Source organism: Theropithecus gelada, chromosome 2, assembly GCF_003255815.1.
Source record: "Theropithecus gelada isolate Dixy chromosome 2, Tgel_1.0, whole genome shotgun sequence".
In the NCBI taxonomy this organism is placed as follows: domain Eukaryota; kingdom Metazoa; phylum Chordata; class Mammalia; order Primates; family Cercopithecidae; genus Theropithecus; species Theropithecus gelada.
The window spans coordinates 94315994-94331209 of NC_037669.1; the positions used below are offsets into that span (position 1 = coordinate 94315994).

Below are 15216 nucleotides of genomic sequence, written 5' to 3' on the forward strand. Positions count from 1 at the left end.
TCCTGGCTCATAACTCCCATAGCTCTTGTTACAGTCTTTTGTTATGTTAGGTATGTTAGGCTTCAGGAAACCGAGTCTCTCTGGCCTTCTGCCCTCCTTTCACCTGCTCTAAGGCAGGACTCTAATCTTCCCCCGACTTTCTGATTGTAGGTCTCAAGACCCTCCCAAGAGAGGGTCCTGCCCTATACCCTGGGGGAAGCAATGCTGACATCACGAATCTTCCATAAAAGCCCAAGAAGACTGGATTCAGGGAGCTTCCGGATAGCTGAACACGTGGAGGTTACTGAAGAGTGGTGCACCCAGGGAAGTCACGGAAGCCCCACGCCCCTTCCCCCACACTTCATCCTACGTGTCTCTTTATCTGCATCCATTGCAGTATCCTTTATAATAGACCAGTAAATGTGTTTCTCTGAGTTCTATGAACCTCCAATTCTAGCAAATTAGCTGAACCCAAAGAGGGTGTCATGGGAACCCAACTTGAAGTCAGTCATTCAGAAGTTCCAGAGGCCCAGACTTACAACTGGTGTTTAAAGGTGAGGAGGCAGTCTTGGGGACTGAGCCCTCCACTTGTGAGATCTGATACTCCAGGTAGATAGTGTCAGAATTGAACTGGAGGACACCCAGGTGTGGTCCGCTGCTCAGTGTGTGGGGAAAACCCCATACACATCTGGTCACCAAAGTATTCTCCTGTGTTGATGATTGTTGTTGTTGTGTAAGAGTAGAGGAAAAACACGGTTTGAGGGAGGTTTTTTCCCCCTTTCCCCCGGGACAGTTTCAAACAAGGATATTGGACCAGATGACCAACATTAAAATCTCTCTCATCCTTAGTATTGCATGAAGCTGTTGAGATAGTGGTTGGAGCAATGATTTCTCTTAGACCACTACGTTGATTACTTTTCTCTTTATCATCTTCTCACTCTCCCCTTTTTCTTTCTGTTTTCCTTTCTGTTAACAAGAGTGAAAATCACTTGTATTCATGTACCTCCTCGCAACCCCACCCCCAACTGACAACTCTATCCCTCTAACTCATTGTTTTAGCTACATCTAATTTATAAAATTAGATGGCTGAGATGTCATAGCCTAAACTCAACTAAGAAATTGATTTTCTTTCTGTATCATTCTACTCAGACAACACCCTGCTTCCTCAATTTAGAAGGGTGTTGGGCCACCACAGTTACTGACTGGATACCACGAGCTAGGTCCTACGAGGGAGAGAGGTGTTTCTGGCTTAAATGATGAGAACTAGGGCAGAGAGTAAAGGATAGCCAGCCACAGCTAAGGAATGCAGTCAGTTACAGGCCAAAGTCCCCGTTTAGCATTTCTCTTTACTACTGTCCCCATAACAGACATTGATTGAATGCATTTTGTTCTATCATATTCAGTTCCAGAGTGCTTTGCAACATCCATCTTATAAACAGAAGGTGGGCTGAGGATGGGGCCAAAGTTAGGGGTGGTAGTTCATAAACACGTAGTTTTTGAGCACTAATTTTAAGTAAGACCCTGATATTAAGAAGTAAGTTGGATTAAAAGATGAGAAATTCGGCCCACCAATACATGTTTTTCTATTTCCCAATATATCAAAATATTATCATTTTAACACGCAATCACTAAAAATTTATGAGCTAGTTAACATTCTTCGGACTCTTTGGTACCTAGGTGTATTTCACACGTAGAGCACGTGCACAATTCAACTCGAACTAGCTACATTTGGAGTGCTCCTTAGCCACACAAGAACAGCCTTGTCAAGATGCCAGACATTTGATTTGTGGCCCTCCGGGATTGCAAGGGTTAACCCGGGGCAGCTTGGGTCTTGGGGTGGGACAGGCGCTCCGGGGACTGGGCGGTGGGAGCAGTTAACCCCGGCCCTGCGGAGTCGCCGGGAGTTGTAGTCTGAGCCCCGGGGGGGTCCGACGGGAGTTGTAGGCCTCAGCCCCAGGGAGCACGCCGGGAGCTGTAGTCCGCCCCCGCCAGCCGCCGGGTGTGCGTGTCATGGCCGTCGGCACCGCGGTCCCATCGTCTTCCGCTTGGCCCCAGAAAGTTTCGGTTCTGCCCGGCGGAGGACCCACGAGCGCGTAAGTGCCGCGGGAGACCGTCTGGACTCTGGGGGCACCTGGGTAGCTCACGATCCCGGAGCCGAGAGCTTCGGTCGGGGCGCGGCTTGTCACCTGCTGCCCTTACAGTCCCCGCCCCTCCCAGGTCTCCCTCAGACCCTGCCGGAGCTCCCTAGTCCTTGCCAAGCAGGCCGGGAAGCACTTCGGGCCCGTGGAAGCCGGCCCAGGCACCCAGCCTGCCTTTGTTGGTCGGTTAGAAAGACAGACCCCAAACACCAGTTCCAAGACCCCGGACGGCCGAGGGGCCGCAAAGGAAAGGAGCCCACCGTGCGGCGTCTCAGAACAAGCCTGGATCCTTTAGCACAGAATGGGGCAGGCCCCCGAGTTCCTGCCTGCGTGGTCTTTAGGAAGTTTAGTTTCTGGCCCTCCTGGGCCGGGACAGCCCAGACCTTCACTTTGCAAGGCTCCGCTGGTGCTCGGATCTCTCCCCTCTTCCCAGGAAGGGATGCTTCTTTCTTCCCGGGCTATCCTTTGGCCAAGGCCTATTCATTATCCACTGCCCCTTGTGCCCATGTGCAGGGTCTGGAGATAGCCCCCAGAGGTCTTTTCCCGAAACACCTGTTGTCTCTGGCGCGGCGGCACTGCACTCATGGCCTGGAGTCCGTGCTGTTGAAACCTGGCGGGGTGTGGTGTGGAGCGGGGAGGATGGTGGAATTTTATTTTTTGTAAGAAAAGCACATGTGGTTGACACGTTCACCGCGTGGCCCCCTGTTAAAGCACATGTATTCTCTGATGTCCCTGTCACTCTTCACCGTTCCCATTGGGTGTCCCCTCCAGAAAAAAAAAAAAATATATATATATATATATATATATATATATATATATATAGAACACTTGTTGAAACTGCCTGTGTTGGCCAGAGCCTCTCAGCCCCTCTGCCTGTCTTACCACAGCAGTTTCCTTTCCCAACAGAGAAATGGGTCAGGGGCTTTTGGGGGACAGAGGATCCAGGGCTTAATCTGCTCACCGGTTCTCCTGCCCCTGCAGGACTTGTGGTCTGTGGCAGCAAGCTTAATTCCCCCGCCATCTGCCTAATGCGGCTGGAGGGTGTTGGGGGCTGGTGTAGGGGAGGGGTGGGGAGCTGGAGTTATCATGCCAAGGTTTTCTGCTTTCCGTAGTTCCCACCTTCTGAAGTGGACCCCTGTTGAGTGAGCTCTACTTGACCCTCCCTTCTGTGACTACCACTGTTCTGAAAGCATTGAATGCCCCATACTAGTTGTGCAACGTGGTTATTATCACCCCGGAAATAAGAGCTAATTGTTACAGTGACGGATCTCAGCCTCCTCTGATTAATAGGATCTCTCCTAAAGGCTCTTACTTTAGGAAATAGAGTTTATCTGTTTATGTTCAAAGTATCTATCTTTGTGTAGCACTTCGTTTACTTTTTAAATTGTTTTTAATATTTTATTAGAAAAATAAACATACAGACTCACTGAAAGGATTGTATGGTGAATATCCGTATACTCAATTCTTAACATTTTACTTTGATTTTTTTTTTTTTTGCAGTTACTTTAGAGATTGGTAGCAGTCTCAGGCAGTGATCCTTTAGCTGTTGTTTGGATGACCTTTGCCCTTTGGGGCTAGGTTTGGAGCACCAATATAATTTCAGGAGCCAAGTTTTTAACCTGGTCCTTTTTGAGGGGGATGGCCCCCATAGATGTTTGTGATGAGAGGAATCACCCATAACAGAGCAAGATCAGAGCAGCTGGTAGCTTTGATCCATATTGGTCACCGAGGCTGTGGGCTGCTGGCTCAAGCATACGAAGTAGGTACGCAAGAAAAGGCAGCCCCCTCACCCCAACCCACCCTACTTCCCTTTAGGGGAGAAGTTTAGCTGACAGGTAACTTTTGTTTACTGAAGATTCCAAAGACACAGCTTTGGTGACTCAAGACTAGAATGTCTTTAAACATGAGGCAGAGGAAGTGTGTTGTCTAGCTGTGGTCTTATGGTGGAAACCACTGGTAGGCACCCAGAGTTAGGGGCCACGTTCACTGCAAGCAGCCCTAGGCAGCAGGTAAGGGTCATTAACTGGTGCCTGTGATTACAGAGACAACTTGTGAGCACAGATGAGTCCATTATGATCAGGGCAACATCTGCTCACATCATGCCTGCTATGTTCTTGTCTTAGTAAAAAGATAAATAGTATTTTGTTTGTGATCTCAATGCCAGTTTCAAGAAAATAAGAACTCTTTATTGGTATAAGAGTCTCTATTTAAGCAATTAAATAAATCAATAGGTGGGAATTGGAATGTTTCTGTGGGTCTACCTATGGAAATATTGTTTACCTTCTTGCTGTTTGTTGACACATCACTAAAAGTGGCTGAAATATCTGTACTACCCCCATAATAAGAGCCATTGCCTCGGAGCAAATGGGCCCCATGGCTCTGAGAAGAGGAGGGTGGCAGAAGCTGTGCTCAGTTGGGCAAGAGCAGTTTTATCCCTTTTCTCTCACATTGGAGCCAGTCAGCCTGTTGGTTTAGTAACCTCCAGTGGTCCTTCATGTTCACTTGGGTCTCTGTGGCATTTGAAAGGCACCAAGGACCTGTTTCCCATTAGGCCGGATGCCATTTGGAGGATGTGTACATCAGTGTGGTTCTAATGAAAGACTTAAGGAGAATCTGTGGTTTGGGTATAATATTGTGGCCCTGTGGCTGGGACCCAAGGGCTGATCTGGCCAACGACCTCAGGAATCTAGAGTGCTGTACCCTAGGCCAGTCCCAGGAAACCGAGTTAGGGGAAGTCCTTAGCATACAAAAGAAAAGCTTGGACCAAAAAAGGCATTCCAAGAAAACCGTTAGCATGCAGGGGGCAAGGCCAAGAGAAGAATCCCTATGTGAAGTCCAGGATAGGGCAGGACAGCTGAACCAGAAACAGTGTTTTAAAATGGAGCTGGAAGGAATTTCCTGAAGTTGACTCTGCAGCCCCAGATGCTTTTTCCAGGGTATCTGTAGACTTGGTCAGGAGCAGGGAGGGGACATTTAGAAGCCTTAGCCACTGAGAATGTCTGTTACCCCCCTTTCCCACCTCCTTCAAGGGTAGCGATTCTTAATTAATTCACATGAAGGAAGTTTACTTCTCAACATTGCATCCGAAAAAAGAAAGGTAGGAAGAGGTCAAATGACTTCCCCAGGACAGATAGAGTGCCTAAAAATAATTGAGTAAGCTAAATATACCTTGGGTCTCACCCAACCATGGCATGATCTTTGTTGCATTATTTGTTGCATAATACATAATGGAAAGTTCATGTAACTAGTCTGATTCCAGAATCTAAATAGGGTCCAATTTGACAAAACTTGGCTACCACTGATAAGAGAGAAGAAAATATTTTGCTCATTGCTCCAACTCTAGCTTCAGAGCCATCCTGGGTCTTGCTTGCCCCTCCCATCTGTGGCATGGCCCCACCCCCTGCCCTCTGCACCCAGGCTGGTACTGCTGTTGTCATGCTTCTCCCCAAGAAGTGTAACAGAACCCAGGCCCACCAGCACCTCCCCGCCCCAGGTTGCCTTGTTGATGGTGTCAGATGCACACTTTCAGGAATGGAGAAACAAGGGCCTTGGAAGGTGTATTGGAGCTAGGGCTGCCATAACAAAATACCACAGACTGAGTGGCTTAAGCAACAGAAATATACTTTCTCACAGTTCTGGAGGCTGGAAGTCCCAGATCAAGCCACTGGCAGGTTTGGCTTCTCCTGAGGCCTCTCTCCTTGGCTCTCAGACGGCCGCCTTCTTGCCGTGCCCTCACGTGGCCTTTCCTCTGTGCTTGTGCATCCCTGGTATCTCTTGTGTGTGTCTAGAATTCCCCTTATAAACTCACCAGTCCGATTGGATTCCGGCCCACTCTCATGGCCTCATTTAATCTTCATTACCTCTTTAAAGGCCCTGTCTTCAAATGCAGTCACATTCTGAGGTGTGAGGGTTAGGGCTTCAACATCGGAATACGGTGGGGTGGGGTGCACAATTCACCCCCTGACAGGAGGTTTGGGTTAGCAGGGTTGTTTGTGAGGGTGGCGGTGCTTTCCATTTTCCAGGATGGGGTGAAGGAGGCTGTGGTAAGGCTTCCTCAGGAACCGAATTGTGGTTCACACTTCCTCCTGTCCACACCAAACCCAGAGAGACTGGAGCAGCTGGCCAGAGGAAGGTGTAGGGAGCATGAGCTGGGCAGGGCATGGCCTTGGCAGAGGGAGCAGAGCATCCAAACCCCAGAGTCAGGGCCCAGCCACAGAAGGGCAGCGCAGGGAGGCCCGAACATAGGCAGTGGGGAGGGAGGGAAGGAGGAGGGACAAGAGAGAGGATGGGCCTATCCCTATCGAGGTCAGGCAGACCATCTGTAAAGGGCCTCACAAGCTGGGTTAAGAGATTTGTACCCATGTCTGACAGCAGCCACTTGAGCTCTCAGGACACCAGAGGTCTGTTTATAAAGAGACGCTAGGTAGGCAGTGTGGAGTAGACACACTTCATCCATCCCTGAATTATATTATTCTATTCACTCTGGAAATAATAGCTCACAATATTTTTACAGTAATTAAAACATAATGTTCACAATTTCTACGTGGTGTTTTAAGTGCGTTATTTTAGTCAACATACAAATAGTTTATGCTTAATAAAAGAAACCTGAAAAACCAGAGAAATAGAATTTTTTTAAAAATGTGCTCATGATGGCCGAGCGCGGTGGCTCATGCCTGTAATCCCAGCACTTTGGGAGGCCGAGGCGGGTGGATCACCTGAGGTCAGGAGATTGAGACCATCCTGGCCAACATAGTGAAACCCCGTCTCTACTAAAATACAAAAAAAAAAAAGAAAAGCCAGGCATGGTGGCATACGCCTGTAGTCCCAGCTACTCAGGAGGCTGAGGCAGGGGAATCACTTGAACCTGGGAGGTGGAGGTTGCAGTGAGCTGAGATTGCACCAATGCACTCCAGCCTGGTGACAGAGCGAGACTCCGTCTCAAAAAAAAAAAAAAAGTGCTCATGTTGCCACCATTGAAAGATTAGTAGTATTTACATCTTAGTACATTTCTATGCCTCAAAGTTTAGTTTGGCTGGTGGAGCAAGGATCTATGTGTTTCGTTTTGTCTAATTCATTCATTCATTCATTCATTCAGCAGTAATTTATTGAGGGCTCTCCATGTGCTAGAACTGTGCTAGGGGAAATCATGAACAGCAATGAAGTTTACGGACAAGTAGAAAGAACAGAGATTCAACAAAAAATTACCAAATGTCCCCAGAAGCCACAGAAGCATAACATGAGACTCTGCAGTGAGGGCTGAGAATCATGAGCAGAGTACAGTGAGGTACCTTGTATGTTCACTTGTTCTCATGAAAGCACTTACCAGGCCTCAAGTGCTCCTTCTTACTTGTTTGTAAGTTTATTGGGGTATATGTTATCTGTTTCTCCCGCTGAGCCTGAGTTCCTTAAAGGTCAGAGCTCCACCCACCGCCCCTTTTCACAGCTGTAGCCCCGGCTCGTGGTTCAGACTTGCCTCTTCATCGTGCTGCCAAAAAATACCTTTTACCTGGCTGGCAGTTTGTTAGCACACAGAAATTACCTGCTGCTTCCTCAAGGCCATGTTTTGTGGCTATGTCATATTCTATCAGAGATTCAGTTCTTAGCTCATAACTGGCTGGATTGACCCCCTTGACGCTTGGGTCAGGAGAGGTCCTAGAGCATATAATTTTGGAGATCGGTAGTTTTTCCCCACCTAGGTTGGGCCTGTATTCTTTGGGGCAGGAGTAGATGTACCAGTTGAATTCTCAATTATTGATGCAGTTGTTCCAGAGACTGTCCAGATTCTCATGCCTGTCATTGTCACCTCTTGGATATTTTCTCAGCCCCACAGCTTCAAGTACAGAGGTGTGGCTCCTCCCTTGAGTAGCTGCCCACCTCACTAAAAAAAGACTTGACTTCCCCCAGATCCAAAAGCAACCCCTCAGAACCCTCTCAGCCCTGCTCTTTGGGGTCCGTGGACTGGAATATTGGCCCTTTTGTGTGTGTTCTGGGAGAGCAACCAAGGAACCTGCTATTGTTGGTGGAAGGGAGGGGACCAAGAGAAGGTTCAAGAATCCGTGGCAAAACCTCAAGTTCTCATTCCCTTTAAGAAAAAGAGAAGATGACAAGCAAGAAGGAGTGTTTGGGAAAGATGACCCAGGCATGCAGTGGGTTAACACTTTAATCATAGGTCCAAAGGGTTGTGTCACCTAATAAGTCTTTGTTCACGTGCGTGTGCTGAAATGCCTGCATCTGAGCTGCCCTCTGGCAAACTCCGGAGCACTCTCCTACCTACCCTCTTGAAGCTCTGGGAAGGACAGTCTGCCTGCCCACTGATTGTTCCAGCCCCTGTTCCAGCAGGACCTCCAGGCCTTCGAAGCTGCAGGTACCAGCCAAGTGCCTCCCTTTCTGTAGGTGGTAACTAGCTAGATGCCGTTGGGTGTGCTGAGCCAGGCCTAGGCAATGGACTCTTCCAGAAAGGCTTTTCTGCCTTTTTAACCATCCTTGTCCTTAACATTCTTTCTTGGTCAGGGAGACTTTACAACTGGTAGGCTCCTCCTTATTTGGGACTGGGGGTGGAATCCAACTGTAAGGTGCCCTCTCTGGGTCAGCCCTTAGCTATTGTGTTGGGAGCAAAATTTTAAAGGCAGGGAAAGGTTGACTTCCACACCTCCAACCTCCTCCTCCCCTGATGATTCTTCTTTCCTTGTATGGCTACTCGGATGCTATTATTGCTGCTGTCTGAGCCGGTTTCTGGGCAATATTATGAGTATTAGTCACTTGCATCATAGCGAAATATGTTTACATGAGTCAGTCAGCATCTTTGTATCTTAAGCTGACTAAATTGCTGTTGCTATTGTTTAAGGCATTTAGGGCATCTGGGCAGGTATAGAAAACACTTGGAGGTCAGAGAAGGTCCTTTACCTCTAAAATGATATCTAGGTCACTTTAGTTAGGAACTCATACACTAGTACCAAGTGAAAAATAAGAATTTTTAAAAATGCATTGAGTCCCTTTTCCTCTTTATCAGAAAATTGGATGTTTTCAGACATTTTGGATAGGCTTAAACATAATTTTGAGTTGTTGGCAAGGAAATTCAATGCTTCCAAAGATTTTATAAAACTCATTTCTCTGATACTTGAAAGGGCCTGTCAGAGACAGCAATGAAGGTTTTTACATGTTGTTGCAACGAGGACTGTGGGTTTATGAGGTGGTCGGCCCACTGGGGGACCTGTGAGGTATGTGAGTCCTGGAGTCCTTACCCCGGTGCTGAGGCAGCCATGGTAGTGTGTACAGAGCTTTGAGTGTCTCCTGAGTTGGGAGAGCCATTTGCTAATGGGTTGTAGATGTCAGGATCAGGCTGGTTCATGCCAGGAGTCTGTGATTCCCTCAATGAAAGGGCAAGCTTATCTAGAGACACAAGGAAGTTGGCCATGTTTGGAGAGAGATGGTGCCCATTCTGTGCCTTTTGTTGGTTAGTAATGACCTCAGACCGAGATGGAGGATCTAGCAGGGGAAGATGCTGAGTTCATGAAAATAGCATCCCCATGGTGACCATGTTGTCTATGGAAGCTCTGATTTACTTCCTGAATCCCTGTGAGGTGATGACCCAGAGCCAGAGTGGGGAAGCCCACTGCACCCCACAGGCCTGGCAGGCAGTTTGTTAGGGCGCATTACGCTGGTGGTGACACAGCCTCTTTGGAAAATCAGCTTGTGTAATCAGTGGCTGGGAACAGCTCACCCCACGACCTGGGAACTTGACACCAGCCAAGAGCACACTCCCAAGGTCAGACAGGAAGGTCTCCTGCCTTGGGCTGACACAAGGGCAGTGTCACCGAAACACCAAGAAGTCTTAAAGGAGCGTGTTGCCATCTGTGTTCAGGCTCATGATGCCAAGATACTGGTTTTGGTTTGCAGACATTGTTTCCCTCTTGCCAGACTCCAGTTAGGGCTGGTTTCCAGAAAATCCAGCTGGTTGTGTGGTTCCTTCATTGTCCTGGGCGCAGCCTGGATGAGCTACTCAGGATCTGTTGTTACTATCACCTCCTTCCCAAGCTCCGCCCTCTCCACGGACATGGTCAGAAGTGTACACACAGACCCAGTGGGCTGCATTTAAAGACTCACAGGGTATCACTCTAGTCGTCTTCCTCCAGGATTATTTCTCTCAGAGACTGCAAGCTCCTCTGTGTTGGCAGCAGCCAAATAAGAGGAGTGCAGATAGAGAAACAGCCTTTACTCTTGTATGCCTTTCCTTTCCTTCTTGGCTCTCTCCAGTGACCGCCTGTTCACTTTTTAGGCCTGGCCATCACAGAGTGTCTACCACTTCTCCCTTCCCCAAGCTGAATTAAATTTTCCCTTTCTCAGATCCCATTGCATTTTTTTTTTTTTACAAATTCATCAAAATGCTGCTGTTTTGTGAGATATAATTTACAGTTATATGAGTTGTGACAAGTATATGCTTGTCAAATACATATAGCCATGTAACCATCACCGTAATCAAGGCACTCAACAGAATTGCCCCCCATATTTTCCTGTGCTCCTTTGTAGCCAGACCCTCCCTTCTCCCCTAGACCCTGGCAGCTGCTGATGTGATTTCTCTCCTAATGATTTGCCTTTGCCAGAATAGCATATAAATGGGATTGCACAGTTGTAGTGGTTTCAGAGGCTTCTTTGACTCAGCACAGGGCATTTCAGATTCCTCCATGTTTTGTATACCCATAATTCATATCTTCTCAGTACTGAGTACCCATGCCTTTTTATCCATATCTCTATGTGGGCCTCTTCCACTGTATCTGGATATGTGATATTCTTCCATCTGTCTCCTTCATGGGTAGCCAGGCTCCTCCAGGGATGGACTGTGTCTTGTGTGCCTCTGTATCCCCAGCCTGCACATAGTAGGCACTTGATGGAATGTGCTGGGGCAGCTGTGTGTTGATAGTGGACATCCTTATCCTCTCTGGCCCTCTCTAGGGCGCTGGCTGGTCCCTGCTCAGGCCCTGTGTTCAGCTGGTGACCTGGAGAGACACCCAGGGATGGGCAGGTAGGCTTCTCATAAAGCACTCCCCCCCATCCTCAGGTTGGTGTCCCTCATGGATGGGTGCCAACACTTGTTGGGAGGTTTGGGGGGTTCTCTGTGGCTGCCCTGAAGCTCTTCTCTCTGGGGCTTATGAATTCCTGGGACTGTGGTACAGGCATATGTCTGTTTCCTTCCTCCTAAGCCAGAGAAGTCCTCTTTGGGCCTTGTTTGCACTGAGTCATAGCTACATTGGCTAGTTAGTTAAAAATAGGCTCCAGTTATCTCCGCCCTGTGATAGGCCCTTCTCTCCTTGGGCAGAGGCAGGAATCCTTATGTAAATATTTGGAGGAGCTTGTGGCTGGGGTGATTTCCATGCCGGGATCTGCTTGCCTGGACTCCTGGAGCCATGAGGGCAAGGTGGCAGTGGGAGAGTGAGAGGTGGCATGTGTTAGAACACTCAGAGTATTCACACTGCTTGGGAGACACTGGAGTTCATGGTGGTACCTCGAGCCGGTGGAAGTGGTTGGTCATTTGCTGTAGTGACAATGGCTCAGTCTTAAAAAGTCAGTAGGACTTATTGGAAAAACCACCTGGTTTGAAATCAGACTGACCAGAGTTCAAACCTGTGATTCCTCGCCTCACTGGCCCATGGCCTTAAACAAGTTACATGACTCCTCTGAGCATCATTTTCTCCTTTGTAAACAGGGATGATGTTATCTGCGCCACCAGGGTGATTGTGAGAATTAAAAGTGATCTTGTGTGTAAAGCCCGTAACAGAGCCCTGCACGCAATAGACCCTCATTTAGTGCTGGCTGCCGCCACAGCCAACTCTAGCCTTGCTATCTACTTTGCCAGGAAACATTACAACTTTGCACTGGATATCTGAGGGAAGAATGAGAGGTTCTTAAAGGACGTAGGAATCTCCGGATGCATGTCCAGACCTCTTTCCCGTGTGCTCACATCTCTTTAACTTCTGTTGGCCTTCAGCCCTACGGTTAAATCACTTCAACAGCTGCCCAAGTAGGGCTGATAACTCAGGACTCACTAGCTGGGAGAGGACTGGAACCAAACTTAAAAATAGAGACACATCCATTGCCTGGTACAGGGGCTAGCAGGCCTCTGGAGAGAAGGCCAGGCAGCATCTGCACAGCCAGGCTGAGTTGGACTCTGGGCAGCTGGAGGCTGCAAGCCTCCCAACGAAGGGGACCTTGCCAGGCAAGCCCAGCTTTCCTTGGTCCAGAAGTTCTGAGGGTATGTGTCCTTATCCTCTCCCCCACTAGCACTAACTGGCTAGAGACTGACCGTTCTTCAGAGAAAGAAAGGCTAGAGAGTGTGTGGGGGAGATGGGGATCCTTAGGCTTAGCAGAGCTGTCTGAAGCTGGGCTGCACTGGTTCCGTGTAGCCTTTGGTATAAGGAGGTGGAGAGAGCCACTGGGTGGCTTTTTAAAGGAAAGTAAGGCGGTCCTATCTACGGTGAATGGACAGTGAGCTCAGAAAGAATAGGCTGCAATATGATTGATCTAATTTCTTGTTAAGCCCCAAATCAGGTCACTGTGTCTGAATATAAGTGTGTCAGAAACAAACCAGAGAGTGCCCACAGAGCAAGGCCCACACAGAAAGGTCAAGCCCTCCTCTTGAGGGAATACACCCAGATAGGGGGACCTTTCTGCCCAGAGCAGAGTTCTCTAATATTGTTGTTAAATTGTGTCTGTGTCTGCTTCCTCCATGGCCTCCTCTTCCTCTGTGCAGGTGCCACCATGGAGTCTGACCAGTGCTAAGCAGACAGCCACGGAGGGCCGAAGTTCTGAGCCTTCCTCCTTCCTCCGGACCCAAGCAGGAGACACACAGACAAGAAAGGCAAACTCACCATGGCCTCCACCAATGCAGAGAGCCAGCTCCAGAGAATCATCCGAGACTTGCAAGGTATGGTAGGTTGCTGGGCAGACTGAGTTTGGTTTTGAGGGACTTGTGGCAGGGCTTTTTGCTGTTGCCAGTTGAAATTCAACCCTTTCATTTTTGTTCACACCACGAGTAATTGGAGTCCTCAGGTCACATCACATTGAAATATTTGGGACTCAAATATCCGCCTTGTGTAAGGCTTGGAAAGTTTGCCTGGTTTCCTTTCAGAGGACTGTAAAGCCAGTTTGTAAACAAAATCATACACCCTGCTCCAGGACTGGGTCTGATTTCCATTAGCGCACATATGTGTGTTTTCAAGCTGCCTGTTAAGTCTTTGGCTAAATCCCAAATTTCTGAGCGCTGATGAAGTTGGCTCCTTTAGGAAAGAATGTTCTTTCTCCCACTGAGCAGGAAGGACAGAGACCCACCTGTCTTGTTTTACTGCCCCACCGGGTCCTGGCTGGCGGACGGCCCATTGCCTGGGATGCACTGTAGTTCCAGGCCTGCTGCCTCCCAGACTTCCCTGAGCTCAGCATTGTCCACTGAGAGAGGCTGTGACTTGAATCCCTTATCTCACTGGAGAAAAGCAAGGCAGAGGAAGGGGCAGATAAAGCTTCATAGACTCAGGAGAAACGGACTGTTTTCTTTTTGGCTGCAAATTCCAAGTTTCACTCTTTCAGATGCTGTCCCAGGGGTCAGAATTTTTGTTTTCCGTCCCCACTCATCACCAGTGCTGATCTTTAAGCAATGTGGAGCTCCAGGACGCTTGATACTACACAGTCTGAAGCTGACCACTTCCTCCATGCCTGCAGAGTCTGCTGTGACACTTTCCTGACAGACTAAAAGCCCAGGCTCCTAACCACTTGGACACCACCAGCAGTTATCTCCCATGCCAGGAGCCATTGGCCTAGCCCGTCCACAATGCAGCTCTCATTCTGAAGTTCTAAAGTCAGCAAGATGAAAAACACTTTCTCAAACTTTTAATCTTGTGTCTACTGTGTCTTGTGCCTCTGATAGCTAAGAATTACATGGCATTTTGTGGGCACCAGGCTCTTTCTATACCAACAGCCTGGCACCAGTCTATGCTCCTAACCACTCTAGTCTACTTTCAGCTAAGACATTAGATGCTTTTTTGAATCTACGCAGAGAGACAGAGAAAGTAAAACGCCAGTCTCTGCAAATCTGAGTTTGCCGGTAGCTTTAAGATGTCTCTCCATAAAGTAGGCAGTCTTTTCTGTGTTTCAACATCTGGTTCTTGAGGATATCTTTTGAGACCTAGAGGTCCTTATTGGGAGGGAAGAGGGTGAAATAGGGGACCTCAGGTAAAGCTTCTGATCTAGACCATTACCTGTCCCATGTACCAGCTGAATCTGGCCACCCGCAATATCCTGGGTTGGTTTCAACATCCTTTACACAGGCCACAGAGCACTTTAATGGGAATTCTTGAAAGATGCCACTTTCTCCGTACTCTCCACTTTGATCTGTTGGTAAATGTCTTAATAAGCGTACAAATCTACAGCGTCTACCATGAGAGTGGAGTGTCCTTAACTGAGGCGTCTTTGTGTGGTACACAGCCTTCACTCCTCTGCAGGGCAGCCCACTTACCCTCTTGGTGACAGCAGTTTCAAGGACTTTGGAGTCAGGCAGGGGTGTGCTCAGCTTCTGGCTTCTCTTTTAACTCTGGAAAATGTTGGACAAGTCCATTCACCTTTCCAACACACCGTTGCTTCCTTCATGTGCCAGCTGGGTGTGATGATAACACCCACTTCTCAAGATTATTCAAAGAATCAGATAGTAATTCCTGTAAAGCTAATATTATTTACAGTATCAGAGATTAGAGCTGAACATTTCATATTTCATGTCCAGAGTCTCCTCCTTCAAAGTTTCAGGAGTTCCCAGATGAGGCTGCGAGTGTTTACCTGACCTGAGGAGGAAGGCTCTATGTCTCTCCCAGGCCCTTGGCTCACTGGCTGTCAGTGCCAGCCATTGCAGACACTTCTAGGAAGGTACAGCTGGACAATTGTCACTTGTAAGCATCAGTCCCAAGAACCTGTCTCCACCATTTGCTAATCTTTGCCTGAGGGGTCAGTGTTGACGACATTTTCAGCCATCTTAGGCTTAGCTTCAGTCCTGGACAGGTCTGCTTCTAACCATGGTTCTCGGGAGCAGGGGTTAGAAATTTAAGAATTGCCAGAGAAGCAGATC

General features: G+C 48.2%; 1 protein-coding gene across 2 annotated transcripts in view; it reads left to right on the forward strand.

The window, feature by feature from the left end:
* Positions 1-1977: 1977 nt before the first annotated feature.
* FYCO1 (FYVE and coiled-coil domain containing 1) overlaps positions 1978-15216 on the forward strand; it is a 77924-nt gene continuing 64685 nt past the window's right edge. For both annotated transcript variants that reach the window (XM_025376518.1, XM_025376519.1), the window contains exons 1-2: positions 1978-2072; positions 12862-13035. In XM_025376518.1, the coding sequence (XP_025232303.1) occupies positions 12981-13035 (55 nt within the window). In that variant the 5' untranslated portion in view covers positions 1978-2072; positions 12862-12980. The remainder of the gene's footprint in view (positions 2073-12861; positions 13036-15216) is intronic.